Source organism: Montipora foliosa, chromosome 2 (genome assembly GCF_036669935.1).
Source record: "Montipora foliosa isolate CH-2021 chromosome 2, ASM3666993v2, whole genome shotgun sequence".
Taxonomy (NCBI): Eukaryota; Metazoa; Cnidaria; class Anthozoa; order Scleractinia; family Acroporidae; genus Montipora; species Montipora foliosa.
Window position 1 is genome coordinate 33,941,045 of NC_090870.1, and position 22,500 is coordinate 33,963,544.

Here is a 22,500-nt window from a genome sequence, read left to right on the forward strand (position 1 = left end):
GTCAAATGATCGAGGAGTGTTAATGTTCAAAGGAAGGAAAGCTACAAGAACAAGTAGCACCTATATACAGGGGCGGATCCAGCATTTTTTGAAAGTGAGGGCCGAACAAGAATACTAATCAGCGCGTCAGCGCGCCTCAGTAGCGCCTTAGGCGCTACTTTCTAGGGGGGTCTGGGGGCATGCCCCCCCAGAAAATTTGAAAATTTGGGTACTCTTACATGCACTCTGGTGCAATATCTGGAACGTAATGTATCAGGATTCCATATTGAATAAAATTATAAGTTATGGTTATAATTATGCATGGTTCTTGACTCTTCGCTTCAAAGCCACAAAATATATATGATTATGTATATAGGCATTAAGATTTTACGTTGTTACAGTCTCTGTAAGATAGGCTGACTATAGACAAGTATTTCGCATCCAGTCTTCTTCCTCATTTCGAAAGGATAATATTAACGCCTGTAAGTTGAAAGTTTATTCGCACAACTTTGGTCATACTATTAGCGAAAAATCACGCTTTAGCTAAAAAAATCAAAAGCTCCAACAGACTGCTTACAAAATGATAAAATTATTGTATATTTTGATAAAAAAAAAATTTTCCGACGAACTGAAAGGGGGGGCCGCGGCCGCCTCGGCCCCCCTCCAAATCCGCCCCTGATATATACCTTTAACTATTAGCATTCAGTTACGTATTAAATGGCATTATAGAAATGGTGCCGGAACAACTGATACTGTGCCACAGCGGTATGGAAGTAAATTATCTTCAATGGCCTGATAAAGGCTGTTACCTCGTGTAGAAAAATACCAGTAGACACAGATGACGTATATAAAACAAGCGAAACAAGAGCCAAAACACAATTACTAATAAACAATTGTTACTCTGTTGTGTGGGGTACCCGAAGTAGTACCCCTGATAAAAATATTTAGGATAACACATAGATTCACCTCACCGCCCGGTGTCAACGGAAGTATTTATCACCACGTTTAAGACATGCCAAACGCGTCTCACCGAAGATAAAAAATATATATATATTTGATTTACAGCCCATTTTTCGCCTGACTGTTATCTACACTTATTATATAGACACTCATAAAATTCATACATTACATCCGGGACCCAAGGAGCGTATTTTCCATATCCTGCACTAGTGGGGATATTGATGAGACCATTTCCCGCTACTGTATGGTTGTTTGTACAAACAGTCAGTGAAGAATGGCGAAAAAAAAAGGTTCTCTAAAGCTGACGTAAAATCCTACCACCCAAAATTCTTCACGAAATTCCTTTGCAAGACAGGAAGGATTTTGAAAAAGAGAAGAAATTCCGGCAGGCGAGCCGCAAGGATTCGCGATGACGTTTGTTCTTGTTGTTGTTGTTGTTGTTTTTTTTTTTGCTCCATATAAGAAAAAGGCAATTACACGGTGGCTTGAAAATATGATTTTTTTTTCAATATATTACCACTCGAAATGAAATTCATATCTAAGCGCCGCCTTGTAATATCCCGCCTCTATGTAGCTGCCATCAAAAGTCAATGCACAGACGCAACATGCAGGATTGAGATGAGCGAACTGTGAGATGCTCCAGGAGTGTTAACAGAAAAAGGAAAACTGCAAGAACAAGAATAGTCGCGGCCTCTTCTTTAAGTAAATGCAGTTGTTGTCGGACCTTTGGGAACATCTTGCTTTGCTACCAATGTGTGTTACAATTTCTGAGATTCAGTTGAAATAAAATATTCGCTAATAGCTTTTTCCTTATGTAGACGTGTTCTCCTGGAATGCTTAAAAAACAACTAGAGTAAGACATCTGCCCATGGCTTTATTAACAAACTTGCATCGGAAGAGTTGGTATTTTGGTGTATGCAGTTACATGGGAAATTATCTGTTCACAATGATATTGCAACATAAACAAACAATTTCACTTGTCTCCATCATCCATCCCTATCACCCTAAAATCCATCTAACGCTTTCGTCTATCGATCCTAATCCATTCATCGATCGTAATCAGTATGGTTTTATCCCCGACTCATCCGTGACCTTTCAATTATTGTCATATTCAGCCCGGCGGCCACCGACAACTCTTGGTGGACTGTAAGATCCGCCTTATTGGACCGCTTTCGAAAGGCTTTCTACTCAATTGATCACCAGGCGCTAGTCGCTGGACTCCGTGGCTTGAGTGTAAAGTCTACCACCTTGAATTAGAATATTGATTTTTGGAAAGATATGCAACATTGGGTTAGGCTCGATGGATCTTGTCACTCGGACTGGTTTGATAGTGTTCCCGCGGGGGTCCGTCCGGGAAGTCGGCTCGGGCCGTGGTTGTCACGGCTCGTCATAATGAATGATCTAAAAATTCCAGGCGAGTCTACACTCATGTGGAAACTCGATGACTACTCGACCATCTCTGAGCTTGTTCCAGTAACATTCAAGAAGCTGTATAACTTGATCGAAATAGCGATGCTCAAAACTCTTGTATTTGCCTTAAATAAATACTTCTTATGAATAAATCATTGATTGGTTACTTGCGTCATCAGTAAACCATCTCTATCACCGTCTCACGGGGCATATTGTGCGCTCGACAGTTCATGCATGTTAAAATGTAAAACTGATATTCACGTTCTAGGCCATGCACTGCTAAACATTCTAGGCCATGCACTGCTAAACGTCCTGTTCGACGTTTCCCTCGTCATGCTGTCAACGCTTTTGGGAGGTGGGTATCTACCTATAACTAGTTTGGTGGTTTGGATTTGATTAATCCATGTGTGGACAAGCTTGTTAGCTCTTTCACGGCCGATTTAACAAGTGCAGTAGATCGTTTCTTCCCTTTGAAGTCTATCAAATTCCACCACTCAGATAAACCATGGATAACTCCATCAATTAAAATGCATGTCAAAGAACGCCAAAAGGCTTTCCATTCACAGAATACCCCCCTTTGGAAATCCCTACGTAACAAAGTCCAGCAGACGATCGCTGAACTCAAACGATCTTTTCATCAAACCAAAGTTCAAGATCTAAAGAAAGATAACTGTCGTAAGTGGTGGGGGATAGTTAACAAGATGTGGGGTAGATCTGAGAAGTCCAGACACCTCTTATTAGAGCGTGATGGTAAGACCTTATCTGATCCTGAATTAGCCAATGCGCTTAATAATTTCTTTGCATCTGTGGGTTCGGACATCCCCCCACTTTATTTGTCTTTGCTGCCAGCTTTCCCCCCCACAGGCGATACGTTGCCCATGGTACAACCTTATGAAGTATGTAAAAAACTTACTTCAATTAAGCCCCATACGGCCCATGGGCCCGACAATATTCCTAGCAGAATTTTTAAAGAGTTTGCTTTTGAACTAGCAACCCCAGCTGCTACTATTTTTAATGTATCTTTGTTGTCTGGGGCTTTGCCAATCTCGTGGAAGGAATCTAATATCATCCCAATCCCCAAAGTCACAAAGCCCACATGTGAGAGTGATATAAGACCAATCTCACTCACACCCTGCCTTTGAAAGGTTTTAGAAGACTTTGTGGTTTCATGGTTGATTGAGGATGTTAGGGATAAAATTGACCCTATGTAGTTTGGCTGCTTGAAAGGAACATCCACATCTTACTGTCTGTTAGATATGGTCCATAATTTGCTTTTACAGCTAGACAGTCCTAATGAAAATCTCCGAGTCTGCTTTTTGGACTTTTCAAAAGCTTTTGACCGTATTGGTTATAAAATCCTTGTCCAAAAGCTTATTAACCTTAACGTTAGACTTTGTCTGATCCCTTGGATCATTAACTTTGTATCTGATAGAAAACAGCGCGTTAAGTTACATCAGACATTTTCGGAATGGCTCCCTGTCAAAGCAGGGGTCCCCCAAGGGACCAAACTAGCCCCGATTTTTTTTCCTCATAATGGTCAATGATTTGGGGAGGGCCATGTCACCTAATTTCGGAAAGGTGGAAGTACGTAGATGATGTCTCGTTGTCAGAGAACCTTAGTAAGGGTAGCTTATCATCTTCCCGGTCTACACTTGACTATATAAACAGCTGGGCCTCTGACAACTGGATGCGTCTTAACGCTAAGAAATGCAAAGAGTTGCGTTTGTGTTTCTTCAAGGAAAAACCCCAGTTATCCCCCTTAACAATTGATGATCAACCGTTAGAAGTGGTAACATCACATAAGGTCCTGGGGCTTATTATTCAGAATGACTTAAAGTGGAACCAACATATCGCATCAGTAGTTGCTAAGGCATCGAAACGCTTACATATCCTACGTGTTTTACGTCGGGGTGGTGTCCCAGCAGCTGACCTAGTCTCAATTTATGTGTCTTTGATACGCTCTATTTTGGAATATAGCTACGTAGTCTGGCATTATGCTCTTCCTTCCTATCTGTCTGAACAGCTCCAAAGAGTCCAGAAACGAGCTTTTGGTATTATCTTTCCCAAACATACCTATAGCAGGGCATGTGAAGGTGCTGAATGCCCAAGGTTGGATGTTCGCCGCAATGATCTTTGTATTGTATTGATGGGAAGGGCCCTCTCTCAAAGCACCTGACAATGACGAGGGTGAGCGCGCATGGACGTACGATGAGGAATAATACTCACAGAACCCCATATAAGTGTAAAACGGAGCGGCTTCAAAGAAGCTTTTTTCCTAGTGCAATTATTCCTTTTAATAATAATATTTAAAATCTACATTTACATGTAATTTTTAAATTTTTTATATTTTTTAAATTGTAAATACACTATTATTATATTATTATTATTATAACTATTATTATGTTCAAAAAGGGCTCAATTTGCAAAATATATCCCGCCTACCTTTAGTCGAATGCGTTCTTAGTTGTTCTAGCCGGTTTAAGAGTTTGAGGAGTTTCATCTTCGCTGGAAGCTATGCAGTATCATTTATAACGGATATAAGTATAGAAAATTGAGTGCCTTTCGTGATTTATGAGCACGAGTGATGTTTTGAAAGTTTTCAAAATTGCACGACCCGTAGGCGAGTGCAATTTGAGAATTTTCAAAACATCACGAATGACCATAAATCACGAAATGCAAGAGCCAGTTCATAAGATTGTTTTATTATATACTCAACAAAATCACTCCATTGCTTTGTTTCCATAGCAACTTCGATATTGGACTATATAACCTGCTTATGCGCTCGTCATTGACCAATCAGAAACGCGATATTCTTTTGAGCATGAAATTATGGATTTCCGTAAAGGAGATTGCGTGACACTGTTTTGATACGCACTGTGTTTTTGGTTCAGAGTGTACGTTTTTTTGTATATCTGACCGATACACGCAGCCAATCGATGAAGCAAACAAACAACCCTAGATATGAGTATTAATTTATTTGTATAGTAGATGGCCATTACCAGTAAAAAATACGTGGATGTGCATCAGTTGAAGCATGCCAATGCAAATTCAAGATAATTGGATTTTCGTGGTCGTTTAGATCATCGCTTTCATTGGTCGACATAAATTAATAATTAGCAAATCGACGATTGCGAACAGACGGGGGGGGGGGGGTGCTTCAAAATCGAGTACATTGAGGGTATGGTCTTCATTGCTCCCGAAGGAAATCGTTTATGGAATATTCGCATGAGAAAATGTGAATATGCGAATTTTGAAATTTGACAATTACTATGATGTTCGCACATAAGGCCCTCCGGAGAGTTTCTACAAGAGCAGTGAGTTAAATATGCGACTGTACCGCATGCAGACCCCATACAACTAACGATTGCTATTGCTACAGTAACACCAGCGAAAGCGAAGGTCACGAAATGCTGTGATTCGATAGACTCGACAGACTGACAACGTCCAAAAACAGATCTTTTAAGAGGAAGTGTTACCTTGAGATCTCCTATTGTTTGTTTGATTTCATACTTAGTTTTCTTATCCCGTGTCCACGGAAGCATGATGCCCCTGTGGTGTAAGACCCCCCCCCCCCCCCTCTCCCTCTTTTTTAATTTACCAAAGGGTGGAATTGGGTAATTCCCCGATCAAGCCATAGCCCAGCTTGAAAAACAGGAATTTGGCAGTTCACATCCAGTTTAACTCACACTAGGATACCGGTGTGGAGATCAAGTTTACCCTGTTCAGAACATGTTTGATCTCGCCAAGACATGTATAGTGGAGTGGAAGATGGTAAGTGTTCAAAGCATGCATCCCCATTGTTTTGAGCAGGAATACAGTACCTTAGTTGCATTCTCTTAACATACAGAACGGAAATGAAACTCGTGCAGTCAACGGATTGATGTACTGTTCTGGTTAGGCATATGTTATCGCAAAGGGAGGTGTCTTCGTTGTGAAATGTTTGTGCAAATACACTGAGACGAAATTCGTTTGATGAAGACAAAGAGTCTAGAGGTAGGTGAAAGGTAGATCCTATCGCCGCTTTCGTATGTACTAAACACATAGGCAACACCTTGCGTTCTTAGTTCAATAGACCTAATCGGCTAACTCAATGTTGTACCCAATTCAAACCCTTTGGGAATAAAACGTTTTGTTCCAAGCATTTCCATATCATTTAAATATGAATGCTACATTATCATGCAAATACAATACACAAAGAATCTTAGCCTCGGGAGATTTGAATTGGGCACAACATTGAGTTAGCCGATTAGGTCTATTACAGAACAAAACTAACCACTGGAATCATAATAAGTTGATAGATTTCCCTGTTGCTCTCGACAAAGATTATTAGTATTTGCTCGACAAGCAGAGTGTCACTCATTTCCAGCTTTTGAAAACAACGTCGCACGCTTCTTCTTTTCGCCCACTAATTTATGTCCAGGTTTGACCCTAATTAGATACACGCGGATTTCAATAAGCGTCACAAAGTGTCCCCTTGCTCTTCTAGCCAACTTCAACATCACTTGTGTCTCAGAATAAAGACAATTTATGCCACAAAGTGTCCCCCAAATGCTGCTCTTTAAGTGAAGATTAACTGCTGCATTTACCCAAAGCTAAAAATAACGCTAACCTTTACCCTTAACTTATTGTTGAAAATAGGTAGCAAATACTTAGACTTAAAGGGACACTTTGTGTTGGATGTCAAAATTGGGCGTGCATCTAATTAGGGTCAAACCTGGACATAAGTACGCTAATTGAGCACACTTCAATGACCAATGTGTAGGTTATTCCCCTATCCTTTAACAGGTCATCTAAGGCTGACAACAAGGCTGGTAACAACAAGGCTGGTGACCACAAGGCTGACAACAAGGCTGACAATTTGTGATCCAGTACAACTGAAGAGAGGTGCAAGATCAAGTGTTCAGGGCTCTATCCAACCTGCTCAGTTGATCGGTAATGGCTTTTTCCATTCTTACTGACTACAGCTACCGCTTCTTCCGACTTTTGCGATGTTTATTAGCAAGCGTTAGGAAGTCTTTTCTCGCGGTTTGGTGTGTATTTTTAGGGCGGTTCAAGTGGCTATGTGGGTCCTTAGTGCGAGCTGATAGAGAGAGCGAGCATGTTGTACAACGCTATGATGAAGGTAAAGGCTTTTTGTTACTTGAATTATAGGAAACACTGGCTTTTATCACGTCTGTTTCAATGTAAAGTACTCAATGGAAGCTGGATAATTCTGAAAGCATGATTGCCCGCAAATCGCGACCATTTTATTACGGCCACAGCTCTGACGAAATTCAGTCGTAACCGGCTGATTTTTCTTTCTCTCAAACGAAGTATCTAGGAGCTGCAATGAGAACCCTGCACATGTACAGGTCAGGATCTTTAGTATCTCGTCAAAACTGCCACAGGAACACTACAATGAAGGTATTTACAATTCAGTATGATTCAAAACCAGAGTAAAACTAAAGACATTCTAAATTAGAGCGAGAATTAGAACAAGACAGAGGAAAATTCTCACACTTTTACATAACCTAACGTTTTCAGTGCACTTCATGCACTAAGGGCCAGTTACCAAAAATGGTACTCTGCTAACAATTTAGAGGAAATGTAAATCAAATTAAGAGGGAAAATGATGGTCGGCCGGTACTTTGACAAATGAAAAATTTGCAGTTATTCTACTCTATAGATAACAATAAAATTCGCAACAAAGGCACTCAATATATTATATATATTATATTGAAATGTCATTAACGGCGAAGTAGTACTCACTAACAAAATACAGAGGGAAAATATGTCGCAGTTATTGAAATTTCAGTAACGGCGAAAGCCAAACGTAATAATAAGGTAGAGGGAATATTTCGCAGTTAATAAAATGTCCTTAACGGCGACGTAGTCAATCACCGTGAATAATAGATTAGCGAAGATATTTCGCAGTGAGGGGACATTTTGCAGTTATCGAAATCCAGGACCCAAGGGGCGTATTTTCCATATCCTGCACTAGTGGGGATATTGATGAGACCATTTCCCGCTACTGCACGGTTGTTTGTACAAACAGTCAGTGAAGAATGGCGAGCGATAGATTCGCAGAGTTCTCCAAAGCTGACGTAAAATCCTTCGACCCAAAATTCTTCACGAAATTCCTTGCAAGACAAGAAGAATTGTGAAAAAGAGAAGACATTCCGGCCGGCGAGCCGCAAGGATTCGAGATGACGTTTGTTCTTGTTGTTGTTGTTGTTGTTTTTTTTGTTTTTTTTGCTCTATATAAGAAAAAGGCAATTACACGGTGGCTTGAAAATATGATTTTTTTTTCAATATTTTACCACTCGAAATGAAATTCATATCTAAGCGCCGCCTTGTAATATCCCGCCTCTATGTAGCTGCCATCAAAACGATGATCAACGAACACAATTCTCCATTCTAGATCACTTCCCAATTCAATGCACGGACGCAACATGCAGGATTGAGATGAGTGAACTGTGAGATGCTCCAGGAGTGTTAACAGAAAAAGGAAAACTGCAAGAACAACAAGGAGCACAAAACTTTAACTAGTTACTTCTGTAAATGTATAAAAATGCTTAACAACTGATTCGGTGCCACTGTATGGATTTAAATGTTCGTGGCCTCTTCTTTAAAGGGAAACTCTTGACGAAAAAACACGATTTTTTAAAAAGTCTCAAATCCTCGAGGAAACGCCGCCAAACTGTTGCATACGCTTTTCAAATAATGAATTTAACTTACTTTCACCAACATTTCAATGTTATTTCGCCTGCATACTTATTGGAGAAAGCCTGGAGCGAGGACTTATGACGTCACTTACTCAACAAATCGCTCGCTGCTACTTGAGTATATAAACAATGGAAAACTTGTCAGAAAGCGAAGCTTCGTCTTTTATCGATCATGATTTATCGACTTCGGAATTATCGCTTGACTCAGAAAAAATATTCTGAGTCACTTACCTGTGATTATGAAGATTTAGACTCGTGGCTACTGAGGAAAAAGCAGCCGCATATCGACGAGAAGTAGCTCAAGAGAAAGAACAAGAGGAATGCTTCGAGATCGTTCGAATCAACTGATATTAGATGGTATGTTGGAGTCGTGATTTTGTCTGTTTACCATTGTTCCCTTCATTTGTAAAAATTCAAATTTCTCGTTATTTTTTTCTAGGTGCAAATGTACGTGTTGTTCTTCGGAAGCAGTAACAAAGGCCAGTGAAAGGGTAAGGAAAGCTTCTGCTGTTACTAGCGAAATTGATCGGTGAGTGGAGTACCTGGAACTGAAGCAGTTGCAGATGACGGAGAACAACAGAACCACTGATCTGCCTGGGCTTCAATCTTGTTGTTTAGATGAGTGGGTTTTAAAAATAGTCGCCATAGGATTAACAAACCGAAAGAACGAGCGATACACATCAATGTATGAGCAAGGCCAAACTGCGAAGTATCGGTATTAGAGCGCTGTATAATAAGCTCAACTTGGATTGCACTTTTCCTTGTCGGGAAATATTTTCATGTTTGTTATAACGTAGCAATTAAGAGCGACAATGGCAATAATTTTCCTTGCTCCTGAATAGATTTCTACGATCAGTTTCATACCGACAGTTTATTCGTCTTGTTTTGGACTTCATGGGGTATATCATACGTTGATGTGTGTATCGCTCGTTCTTTCGGTTTCTTAATCCTGTGGCGGCTATTCCTCAAACCCACTCGTCTAGACAACAAGATTGAAATCCAGGCCGATCGGTGGTAGTACTTTATCATCTGCAACTGCTTCCAGCTTCCCCCGGCACCGATCAATTTCGCTACAGCAGAAGCATTCCTCTGCCTTTGTTACCTCGTCCGAAGAGCAACACGTACATTTGCACCTACGAAAAATAACGAGAAATTTGAATGTTTACAAATGAAGGGAACAGTAGTAAACAGACAAAATCATGACTCCAACATACCATCTAATATCAGTTGATTCGAACGATCTCGAAACAATTATCATGTTCAAAAAGGGCTCAATTTGCAAAATATATCCCGCCTACCTTTAGAGTTTGAGGAGTTTCATCTTCGCTGGAAGCTATGCAGTATTTTTATAACGGATATAAGTATGGGAAATTTAGTGCCTTTCGTGATTTATGAGCACGAGTGATGTTTTGAAAGTTTTCAAAATTGCACGACCCGTAGGCGAGTGCAATTTGAGAACTTTCAAAACATCACGAATGACCATAAAACACGAAATGCACGAGCAAGTTCGTAAGATTGTTTTATTATTTTCTCAACAAAATCACTCCATTGCTTTGCTTCCATAGCAACTTTAATATGGGACTATATAACCTACAAATGCGTTCGTCATTGACCAATCAGAAACGCGATATTCTTTTGAGCATGGAATTATGGATTTCCGTAAATATGATTGCGTGACACTGTTTTGATACGCACTGTGTTTTTGGTTCAGAGTCAGTTTTTAACCTGGAGTGCATTTTGTATGTCTGACCGATACACGCAGCCAATCGATGAAGCAAACAAGCAACCCTAGATATGAGTATTAATTTATTTGTATAGCAGAAAGCCATTACCAGTAAAAAATACGTGGATGTGGATCAGTTGAAGCATGCCAATGCAAATTCAAGATAATTGGATTTTCGTGGTCGCTTAGATCAGCGCTTTCATTGGTCGACATGAATTAATAATTAGCAAGTCGACGATTACGAGGGGGGGCTTCAATCGTGTACATTGAGGGTATGGTCCTCATTCCTCCCGAAGGAAATCGTTTATGGAATACTCGGATGAGGAAATGTGAATGTGCGAATTTTGAAATTTGACAATTGCTATGATGTTCTCATATAAAGCCCTCCAGAGAGTTTCTACAAGAGCAGTGAGTTAAATATACGACTGTACCGCATGCAGACCCCATACAACTAACGATTGCTATTGCTACAGTAAAACCAGCGAAGGTCACGAAATACTGTTCTTCGATAGACTCGACAGACTGACAACGTCCAAAAACAGATCTTAAAAGAGGAAATGTTACCTTGAGATCTACTATTGTTTGTTTGATTTCAATGCTTAGTTTTCTTATCCCTTGTTCACGGAAGCATGATGCCCCTGATGCCCCTGTGGTGTAAGACACCCTCCCCCCCCTCCCCCCCCCCCCCTCCTTCCTTCCCCCTTTTTTAATTTATGAAAGCGGTATATATAATTGGGTAATTCCCCGATCAAGCTATAGCCCAGCTTGAAAAACAGGAATTTAGGATACCGGTGTGGAGATCAAGTTTACCCTGTTCAGAACATGTTTGATCTCGCCAAGACATATATAGTGGAGTGGAAGATGGTAAGTGTTCAAAGCATGCATCCCCATTGTTTGAGCAGGAATACAGTACCTCAGTTGCATTCTCTTAACATACAAAACGGAAATGAAACTCGTGCAGTCAACAGATTGATGTACTGTTTCGGTTAGGCATATATTATCGCAAAGGGAAGTGTCTTCGTTGTGAAATGTTTGTGCAAATACATTGAGACGAAATTCGTTTGATGAAGACAAAGAGTCTAGAGGAAGGTGAAAGGCTCACGATATAAACAGTGGGTCTGAAATAAGGACAATCTGCCTTGGTGGTATCCGTTCCGTATACTAAATGAAACAAGATATCATCCCTCTATTCTTGGTAATGGCATAAAAAGTTTTTGTCTACGGCGTTCAGTATTTAAATTTCGTTGACGATTAACATTCGACCACCTTCCTTGTCAAAAGATGAGTGATGCGTGGATGATTTGTACTAAAACCATAGACAACAGCCAAGCGTTCTTTCACCTAAGGATAGCAGTAACCATTGGAATCATGATAAGGGATAAATTTCCTTGTTGCTTTCACTTTCAACAAAGATCATTAGTATTTTTCTGCAAGCAGAATGTCACTCGTGTTTTTTTTCTTAGAAATACATTTCCAGCTTTTGTTTCTCTCCGCTCTGCTAATAGTAAGTGAACACACTTCACTGAATGGCTAACTAGTTCATGTTTGTGTTTATAGTGGACACACTGTCACGACATCTAATCTCTCACTTTCATTGGCTGTTTCTCCAATAACCGTTAACAATTCTGAGAACTAGTATTTTATTGGCGCCCTAAAATAAACGCGCGCATTTCTTAACTAGTCCACAACACGGAAGCTACTTACCCTTTGAAGATGAATTGAAAGAAGACCTTCAACTGATTTCACCTAACGAAGGTCAGTCAACTGAAATATTTGGAGGGTGGTTCAGTGATTGTAGCCCGCTGGCTACAATCTTGAAACGCTTTGCCGTGAGAACACTAATTGGCAAACATCAGGGGAGGCACGGAAGATCAAAAGAAACGCGCCAAGCGCGGAGTCCAGCGACAATATAATGAGAGTCTACTTTCGCTCTCAAACACCTTTGCCGCTATTAAATGATATTATTCATTGGTTTCATCAATGAATAGTAAAGCATCATTACCCGGCATCTGACTCAGAAAGTCGTGAGGTCCTCTAGCTTGCTACTGCCTTGTGTGATTAATATGGCCTAATTATTACAGCTGAGAAAGTATTTCGGTTTGCTCTCCTAAAACAGTGAGCGAAAAGAAAGGCTTTGAATCATTGGCTTGATTTTGTATGAAGCTTTCGCTGAAAATATTGTTCTATCACGTAACTATATTTTTTCTTTTCGGTTTGAGACGTTTCAGTGGAAGCGGAAATTAGTTAAAGAACAATGTATGCACCTATTGGTTAACCAGTCCAGCTAATCATGTGCCCAATACGTGAATATTATGGCCCTTGAACCACATTTCTGAGAAAATCGAAGCGTGGTTTGCTCAAAGGATCAAACAGAGTACAACCTGGGTTCAGTTTCTGCCTGATGTCACACAATTTCAGCGAGAAACCAGTGACTAAAAAAAAACTAAATAGCGTCATTTGTAACTTTTCATTGCGGACATGCGTCGAAAGCAATCGTCAAATTAGCACTAATTAGTTAAAGATTTACGTCATTTTCCTTTGAAGAGGTACAAGTATATTTTCTGACAGTTGTTCCGCAAAAATGGGAGATTCCTTGCTTTTTTATTGTGCAATCTCGGTTTCAAACATCTAATTTGTCTGGCCGAGTTACTACAAACCGCGTAATAGGAATGAGAAACTAGTCAAAGAGTCTCACTGGCCTGTGCATGCGTTTCTCTTCCTCTAAACGTCAATCAAGCAAGTCATGATGCTGATTGCTCCGTCGGCAATTTTCGTCCGCTTTTAACTCGGTATCAGCTCTGTTACAGCGATAAATTCCCCACAACCTCTCTCGGACAACATAAAAATAAAACGGGGGTATCAACCTTGCTCTTAAAAACAGGTCCCCTGTCCTGCACTTCAATTCGGTTTGGCCGAAACGCAAAAAGCAAATCAATTAAACGCTCCGTCTGATCTTGGTCACCGGCGGCAGGTAAGGCACGCTGTGTAGTGTCCTAGTTAGCGAATATGTCAGTCAGTCAACTGTTTACTAATTCCACTTCTAATCCAATGACTGACATAAACAGCTTACAACCGCCTGTAACTATGGCCAGTAATGTAAAACTAACCTTTAACTGAGTTTATTCCCTCAGTCCCAAACTTAACTGAAGCTACGTAAACTTAGAGATCGTAAACCACTTCAGGTGACAGGAAATGATGGTCAATTGAAGACAGTACAAGAATATCATTCCTACATATTCCCTTAGTAGCCATTTCTTACACGAGTCTCGCTGGTTTCAATTCTATCAGAACGAGACTCCTAGTTTGGATTACTTTCGTTGCACAATTCTCGACTTTATGCGGTTTTCGCTTTACGAATTTGGTTCACTTTCCGACTACTTTAACTTTTTTGACGACGCCGGAGCGGTGACGGGTTTGCTGCTCATGTACTGAACTGTAGACTTAAAGATCGCCAAGATCATAGGAGGTTCGATCAACAGTTCGCGGGAGCTAATTTTTTTCATTTGACTTTCACCAAGACAATCTCATGATATGTTTTGACCACAGCGCGAAATATCGAAAAAGGCATGTTATTAGGGGATTCCCCATTATATTTGTTCCTTCTGTTTAATCGCCAAAGCGTATTAGAGATGTATTGGTCATTCATTAATGGTTTTGTCAGAAAATGTATCCTGAGAACTTGTTTATGACCTCTGGTCTTAAGGAAATGCAAGTTAAGGTAAGTAGAAAATGTCTGAACGTCGAAAAGCAGAAAATAGGTCACCCAGTTCAACGAAACTGAGTTCCTCACAAGTCAGAATAACTTCCGGTCCGACTAATCTAGGATTGCCTTCCAATTGTCTCACTCTTCAATCGCAATTGTCTTCGCTTAAGACAAAAACATTCCTAATAGCTTTTATAGATTCAAACGATAGAAACTGAAGTTTTGATGAGTTTTACTTTCTTCCAAAAGGAAACTGAGGTGCTTCAACAAGTCAGGGGCACTCAACGAGAATATACTTCAAAACCACTTAAACATAGCATTGTTAAACGTATTTTTGTATTTAAGCGGTAGATACATGTATAGGCATATTTTAATCCCCTAAAATTCTTTCATCTGTTCGGATTTCCTAGCTGAAAGTCTAGTGATCCGAAAATTATAGAGATCAGAACTTACCTTTTCGAAAACTTCCACCAGAAAAAATGCTCCAGAAAATTCTAGGTGACCTTTTTAGGGTAAAAATCCGTTTAAAATGGGCAATTATACCATTTTTCAGATGTTCGAAAATCCTAGGAGAGGCAGGCAAGCAAGAAATTTTACAGCAAATGTTCCGAAAATTCTAGATCTCAAATCGTCTTTCGAACAGATATTTTCCGAAAATTGACGTTGGGTACCCCTGACCACTGAAGTTTCCGCATTTCACTTCTAATCTTGCTAATCTTGTGCCTTCCAAGAAGCCATTCAATACGCAATGCCTTTGTCGCGTATGGAATGTATTGCAGCATAGTTAATGCAGGGAGTCTTTGTTTTTTATGTTTTTGTCTATATTGTCTTCGCGTTTTTGTCTTTTTATCTGTATCGACTGTATTTTATTTTGCCTGCATCGTCTTTGAAAGTCTTTCCCATAACGTCCAGTACTCAATGAATGCTTGCTAATAACGATGGTTTCCATGCTTAATGCAAGAACCAAAATTCCGCGTATTAGACAGCTGGAGTTGTCCTCACATTGCAAACCTCATAGTAACCACTGTCTAGGAAGTTCATATCGGACTGTTCAGAGCGCAAATCCAACACTGATGAGTCACCGATAATCAGCATCTCCTGTAACTTTCCCTTTTCTTGAATTTCTAAATTGCTTTCTGTGGAGTCCTCTTCTATGGGAGTAACATTTATCTGGTGTGGTGGTTATTGATTTGATGAATTAAAAAAAAAAGAACTGTATCAGAGACCATAATACTGTGAGGAAATAGAGTTCATTCACGGACCGCATAAGAGAGGATCCAGGAATACATAAGTGACTATGTAAACTGACTTAGTAACATCTATTAAGAAAGACTTTTTAAGAGGAAATGTCCACTCAAAACCGAGCGAAAATAAGAAAGGTTGGCACATGATGATAAAAACAAAATTCTTCATATTTCATACAAAGATAGCCTATCATACTGTAAGAAAAGTGGTGGGATTTTTTTCTTGAAAGATTGATTTTAATTCCCAAATATGACGAAATTCTGTTCGGCCCCCGCGATCAGAGAAAATGCCACTATTTTAGCGTAAGATGCTATATTCAAATCAATCCCCATTTTCAGTTCGCATCGCTTTTAACCTCACATTTGTGCCCAGAAACTTCTTTAATATGTGTCAACGAGTAATTCGAGCCTAAACATTCACTTCTGTGTCGAAACAGAAATTCAGGGAAAGCCGTGAAAAATTAGCAAAATTTTGCGTGGTCGAAATTCGCAGCTCAGTGCATTTTTTCAGAAGGAAATATCCATTCCCGGTAAAATAGCAAATCGCCCGACATTTTTAGATTTAGTTAGTAGAAACGTTGGTCTTAATCCGGATATACAAATTAGCGCCGGGCTTTTTACCAGCGCCTACTATCAACACCCTCAAAATTGGCAAAGTCACAGCATCAATCCGTCAACTTGTGTAAATGGTGTCACGGAAGTCAAGCCGTGACTTCTGCCACTTTTCAGTTGCTCAAGATATCTTTCGTTTTTTAATTACTGGCGTATTATGAATGCGATCGCAAGATTTAAAGGGCTTTTTGGACTTGAACTGACATGTAGAAAACATATTTGCGTGTATATTTCATTTAAAGTGAGGAATGAAGAGCGACTTTAATATCATTATCAATTTCACAGTAATCCTGCGCTTGTTTTTCATAATCAACCTCGTTCCCAGGGTCTCTCTTCTCTGCCTCCATTGTCGTTGAGAGAAGACCCTGGTTCACGCTGGTCACGTGGCACTCGTCGACAAACATTTTTCCACTAGGGTAGTGTTTTCGTTATATTTTGATCCCGCAACCGCACCTGGGCGAAAAAATATTCGTTTAACAAGGCATTTCTAAAATAAAAAGGTCAAAAGAGCTGATGTTATATTCCCACAGGAGATGAATTCCCACAAAAGCGGTCAAACTAAAAGCAAGAGCTTTTGTGATCGACAAGACGACTTCAATGTCGAGCGGCGATTGACGTTCGCTTTAAAGTTGCTTCTTCAGAACAAACACTAACATAAAAGAATACACCAAACACTACGTTTGCTTGATAAAGATGTCTCTTTTATTTTACTGCGACTAAAAATATACACGCTATTAAAGCGCGGTGCAGTGGTAAAAAAAATCTTAACGACATCGACAATTTACACGAAGTTGTTGAAATATAAATATCATAAGTCAAACTGTCGACTCGCTGTACAAGATTGCGACCTTAGCAATCACGTTGTTTAACTTTCGAAAGAAAAACGAAAATCAAAGAACAAAATGAAATACCTGCACATGCTAATACAGTTTGATTTGATGGATTTGAGGTCGATATGTGACTCGAGAACTTAAATAACAACACACCGGCTGATCGCTGAACATGTTTGTTTTTCATGGATAACCGTTTCGCTTGTTTTCTTGCACAACAAAATCTTCTTTCCTTTAAAATTGTCGCAAACTATTAGCATTCTTCGTTGATCCGGACCTTCACACGGATGAAAACTTTCTGTGGCGTCTGATCGATTTGACCACAACTTTTTTTCTTTCACATCGGGTTCCATATGTGTAGTACATAAAATACTGCTGTCAAACGTTTTGTCAATGGTTATCTGGCCACAAAATCAATTGCGTGCTGATTCCCTTCTTTGCAATGTCAACAAAGCCTACATTGCCACCCATCCCCTAACACACATTTCGCCAACCTCCCAGATTCTGGGAGACACGTGACCAGCGTGAACCAGGGTCTTCTCTCAACGACAATGGAGGCAGAGAAGAGAGACCCTGGGAACGAGGTTGTTTCATAATTATTTGGAAGCATCAAGCCTAAAAAATAAATTTTGTGCGAAATGAAGGGAACAAACTTTACGTGGTGGTTGTGGTAAAATAAATTCTGATTTCAACCTTTTAAGGTTGAAATCAGAATTTATGAAAAACCTTAAGGATGTCACGCAACGATTTGAACGTAATAAACCCAAGTCAGGCTCTCTTAATGGAGACAAAAAATTGAGCCCTACTATTTTAAACTGTATTCCTAACTGTTTGCGAGATAAGTGAGTTCTGAATACACGAAAGTAGCATATCGGGTCCCTTCAGTAAAACGCTGCGCACGTACTAGATATTCGATAGTTCAACTTTGAAAAAGAATAAAATCGTCAGCCCGCAAAGAACCGTGACAACCTGAGATGCAATAACGAGGACGAGAACGGCCAAAGGGAAGTTTGGGGAAAAAGTTGTCAAAAAGTGCCACTAACTATATTGCACGCACAACATAAAACGTTCAAAGAGAGCAGTCATAAGACTGCGCTGAACAAAATGCTATCCCATTAATCCAGGCGATGTTAAATTTTGGCAATTTTAAGGATTTTAAACCCCACCAAATAGCAAGTATGAAAGTCCAATGTCGCGTTTTTCAAACTCGTATACAGAACTGCGTATTGTAAAAACAATTAGCAAATGTTATCTTGAAATTCCTTATCATACATTGCATTGTGAAATAATACAGAATCACGGGCAGAAAAGAAACGAAAACTTGACCAGAACTTTGAAAAGAAAATGTCGAATTTTGGTTTGGATATAATTTACTTAATCCAATACATACTACTTTAATCATAGCTGCTTACAAGTACACTTGTCACTGAGCGTTTTTAATTTTTCAATGTACGGTTTCTGGCGCCTAACCTTGATGTCGTCAACAGCGATACCAAAGTGACAACACATCTCTCTTAGGAATGGGATTGCAAGGGTGTTTAGTTTCCCTTTAGAGGACAGTTCGCAAAGGCTGAAAGAGTCAAACACAATCGGGTGCATTGGTGTGAGATCGTCAGTCACTTGAGATATCATGGTATCAATGTCAGCCTCATATCTAGCAGCTTCCATCACCTCGATTTCAGCTTCTTCGTCAGGGAGAGTTTTCTTTGACGCAAGACGTGAAAAGAATCCTATTTGATTGGCTGTCAGGAAGTCATCACTGTGGAACATCCTGGTACCATTGATATCTTTTGCATGCTTCATAGATCGAGCCACTGATGCCGGATCAGCTTTTTGCCCTGTCATCTCTCCGAGTTTGAACTTTTTGGTAAGATATGACGGTTGTGCAACAGTGAACCTAGTACGTCGAGGTCCAGTTACCTTCAGCGCCCAGCCGATATCCAGATTTCGTGCACTGGCGTGTTTGGTAGGGACACTTACGACGGGTACCGTAGTGGCTCCTTGTCCTTCCAGTTGTTCTGCATATTGGACACCAGCTTTGTCGTATAAGGTTTCATGCTCAAGGGTATATTGGTGCTTACCACAGTCCAAGTGGCGAAGCACTGAGGAATGCTTAATGAACCTTTTTATACCATCCATCTTCCGGACAAGCAAAACGGCTAGTCGAAGCATCTTCCCCTCCCGAGCCTGTGGATTCTTTTTCATCCCCTGAGGGCTTCGCGGAAGCAGTTGTTCGCTCTTTTATCGATGAAAAATTACTTCAGTGTACTTGGGCTACCACAAGATCCAATAAAGTGCCTGAACCTTATCCAGAAGACTTCTGTTGATACACGATCTTACCCGGACCGATTCCGTACGCCCTCCACAGGCGAATCCCCTCAGCTGAATACTCTATGTTGGATAAAAGGCTTACACCATCTATCTTGAATGCTGGAGTTTCCACGCTTGTAAAAGGTTCACAAAGCGTGACATTAAGGGAAGGCACTCCACCGAAAGATACCATGGCTTTAAACATCTGTTCTGGTGTCTCGATGTCATTTCCTGAATTTAGGAAGACTCTCATGTGAGACTTGATGGTCGCTTCCTTGCGGTCACACGCACCCTTTCCTCCCTGTGGATCTGAAAAGTCAAGCCTCTTCAGTACGATGCCCTCCTTTTGGCCTAATTTGCTTGAGCTAATAATGACGTGCCCGCAGTGATAGCAGCCGGCATTGTCTTGCCGATAGTAGACGGTTGTCAAGCTTGGCATGATGGATTTCAGCTGCTGGATCACGTCTGCCATTACCGCGAACACGGCATTGCTATCCTGACTGCAGGCCTTAAAAATATGGAAGAATGTCAGCCTCTGTATTTCGCCATCTACTCTCGTAAACGCAACACTGGTATGCCAAGGAATTCCTCGTTTTCCAAACCAGCCTGTCTGGCTCTCGCGGTACTTCCGAGGCAAATACTTCATGGCCCAGTCCTGGATGACAAGGACAGAGGATTCGTTTAGTGATTCCAGGAAGTCAATCCTTGCTGAATGTTGGTGGATTGAGCGTAAAATATGTGCCTTCCACGATACTATTTGAGCTTTTGCCTGTTTTACTAAGAAACGCATTTCTTCACAATCATCACCTGATAAATTGCTTTCATTTTTAACGAGTGTGTTGTCTATTTCATCCATTGTTGATGCTAACAACTCGCAGCGATCGCAGCGGTCGTCATGGCTGTGTTTGCAGTCATCATAAAAAGCAGGATCTTTGCAATCACTCAATGCAAACAACCTGCAATGATCTGCCACAGTTGAACCTTCACAAACATGCACCTGCAATTGAAAACAAGACTTCTCAGTTCTCTTACTGTTTAAGGATTAAAAAACCGAAAATGAACTTATCCATGCTCTATTATTAAATCAATTAAATCAATGGATAGAACAAAACCCACGAATGCTTCAACATCAACCTGCGCGATGTATTTGTTAATTCACTTCTTTTATTGTTTTTGTTTTGTTTTGTTTTTGTTTTTTTTCATTGATTCAAAGCTACAAGTTTCTATATGCCAGAAAAGTATGATAAAAAGTTTGCATGCTTCACCAGCAACACATTTTAGTTAACAGGAACCTCTAATTTTTGAGAACTTGGGGTGGATATAAGTTAAGCTTTTGAAGCAGCGTATAAATGTAAACCACTGCTCGTGATAGCATCTCCGTTTACAGCGGTTTCTCCTTAGTGCGATCTAAATGATCAATGAGAAAACTTACCCTATAATCACTTTTAAGGTAGCGTTTTGCCACACGTAGGCGATTCTGGACATCCTTGACCCAGTGCATCCCTTTTCCTGCGTCCCCAAGTTTCTCAGCTACTTCTGCTAGGTTGTCAAATGCCTGAGTACCCGACGAGCTTATGTAGTCGAGGCCTTGAAGAAATTTCCTTGAAGATGCTGAGCAGACGGATAATACTCGCAACAATGTGCTACGGCTCAACGCTCTGAAGTTACACTCATCACAATATGCTGTGTGCTTCTGTACCACTCTCTCAGGGATTAGAGTTCTGATAACATTTGGGACCTTTATTGTCTTTTGTCGCTGAGTACGACAGAGCGCTGGCCAAATGGCAGATCTTGCATGATATGTGGACTCGTTATAAACATTATGAAATGTTTAATCTGCGAGGGGGAAACATCCCGTCTTGGCGCTTTTTCATGAAGTACTGGCATTCCTCTGCCATGTGTCAAGCAGTGACGTTTGGCTTCCGTGTAGCGTTATTTTGTCAGATCTGGTACGTATTTAAGGAGAGTCTTGTAACGTACTTTGTCTGCCATTATCGATAGTATTTGTCGCCGTGTTGCCCAGTTGCTTGCAGCACCATAGCACTCGGAAAGAGCTGCCATGAGCGTCTCATCTACGTTGCTTTCTGGGGAAGCCTCCTCACTCGAGATGAACTGTTGCCGTAACACGCCTGAGGAGGCCACCTCGCTGAACAAAGACTGTGAATCCTGAGGGCTTATGTCATTAAGTATAGCGACAGTGGCTTGACCTGCTTTTCGCGTGTAGTAGCGTTTCGTTCGTCGTGCACTCGCCTTCTCCCATAGGGTTTGCAGCTATGATCTTACTGGACTTTATGTCTCTTGCTGCTAAATAGGTGTTTAGAGAGTCTAGAGAGCGCTTCTTTTCGTCTACTCTCAACAAAACTTCTTCATGTTCACTTGACGTATCACTAGGGACGTACAAATTTTGACCCGGGGTAAGAGGAGTACTCTGAGGAACAGGACCCTAAAAAGGAAATAAATGTTTTTTTTTTGTAAGCTATATGATCCCCCTATTTGTTTTCGAAGAAAGTTATTCATTTCCATAGGATCCTTTCGGGCATTTTGCCATGATGTATTTAAAGTGGCTCCCTAGAGTATTTGTGAATACCGTCACTACAGGAGAGAAACCTAGTTAATTTCTCTTGAAGGTTTCCCTGTAGAGATTTACCAGTATGGGTACCGATAAAATATGGGTTATTTTTTGGGTGTTAATTTTTAGATTATGGACGTTGCCATGGCAACATCACATCTTGACAGGAAGATACACTCCTATTTTTCGTCTAAATTCCTTATATTCGCCTTTTCTTTGGCGAATTTTCTTGTTCTTTGCCACATTATGGAAATGATATTGCCTGACATTTTGAAGCGGTAAAAAGTCAAGGTCGCTGAGACGCTTTTGCCAATATTCTGTAATCTGTCTTTTCCTTTACTATATTCAGACAGATTTTAACAAATGTAGGGTAGTTGATAGGAACTGTACGTGGTTAGAACTGAGCCAATTTTTAAAAAAAATTACCCAAGGGAATGCGAGAAAATTAGCAGTTAA

At 40.4% G+C, this 22,500-nt stretch overlaps 2 protein-coding genes across 10 annotated transcripts in view; both read left to right on the forward strand.

Annotated features, from left to right (window-relative positions):
• Positions 1 to 5,997: 5,997 nt before the first annotated feature.
• Positions 5,998 to 10,371, forward strand: LOC137992910 (uncharacterized). Of its 3 annotated transcripts, XR_011121771.1 has the most exons (6): positions 5,998 to 6,120; positions 7,135 to 7,281; positions 7,394 to 7,471; positions 7,663 to 7,752; positions 8,750 to 9,410; positions 10,228 to 10,371. XR_011121771.1 is itself a non-coding variant. In XM_068838477.1 (5 exons), the coding sequence occupies exons 1-5, from the start codon at positions 6,099 to 6,101 to the stop codon at positions 8,806 to 8,808; spliced, it is 396 nt and encodes a 131-aa protein (XP_068694578.1). In that variant the 5' UTR covers positions 5,998 to 6,098; the 3' UTR covers positions 8,809 to 10,191. The 3 variants fall into 3 exon arrangements, 1 of the variants encoding a protein (XP_068694578.1); XM_068838477.1 differs by lacking the exon at positions 10,228 to 10,371 and having other exon boundaries at positions 8,750 to 10,191; XR_011121772.1 differs by lacking the exons at positions 5,998 to 6,120; positions 10,228 to 10,371 and adding an exon at positions 6,133 to 6,342 and having other exon boundaries at positions 7,135 to 7,471; positions 8,750 to 10,191.
• A 1,139-nt stretch (positions 10,372 to 11,510) lies between these two features.
• Positions 11,511 to 22,500, forward strand: part of LOC137992909 (TNF receptor-associated factor 2-like) — a 48,600-nt gene continuing 37,610 nt past the window's right edge. For 3 of the 7 annotated variants that reach the window (XM_068838473.1, XM_068838475.1, XM_068838469.1), the window contains exon 1: positions 11,511 to 11,640. The gene's annotated coding sequence lies outside the window, so the exon portion shown is untranslated. Of the gene's footprint in view, positions 11,641 to 12,465; positions 12,532 to 13,727; positions 13,748 to 14,425; positions 14,495 to 22,500 lie in introns of those variants that run through there. The other 4 variants (XM_068838476.1, XM_068838470.1, XM_068838472.1 and 1 more) reach the window with 4 other exon arrangements.

What these genes read in the sequence shown, in the direction of transcription:
- LOC137992910 (XM_068838477.1), top strand. Translation starts at nt 6,099, where the DNA reads ATGTATAGTGGAGTGGAAGATG. An exon ending in TGTACAACGCTATGATGAAG is followed by an intron (nt 7,472 to 7,662) that starts GTAAAGGCTTTT and finishes TCTCAAACGAAG; the next exon opens with TATCTAGGAGCTGCAATGAG. An exon ending in ACAGGAACACTACAATGAAG is followed by an intron (nt 7,753 to 8,749) that starts GTATTTACAATT and finishes TCTCCATTCTAG; the next exon opens with ATCACTTCCCAATTCAATGC.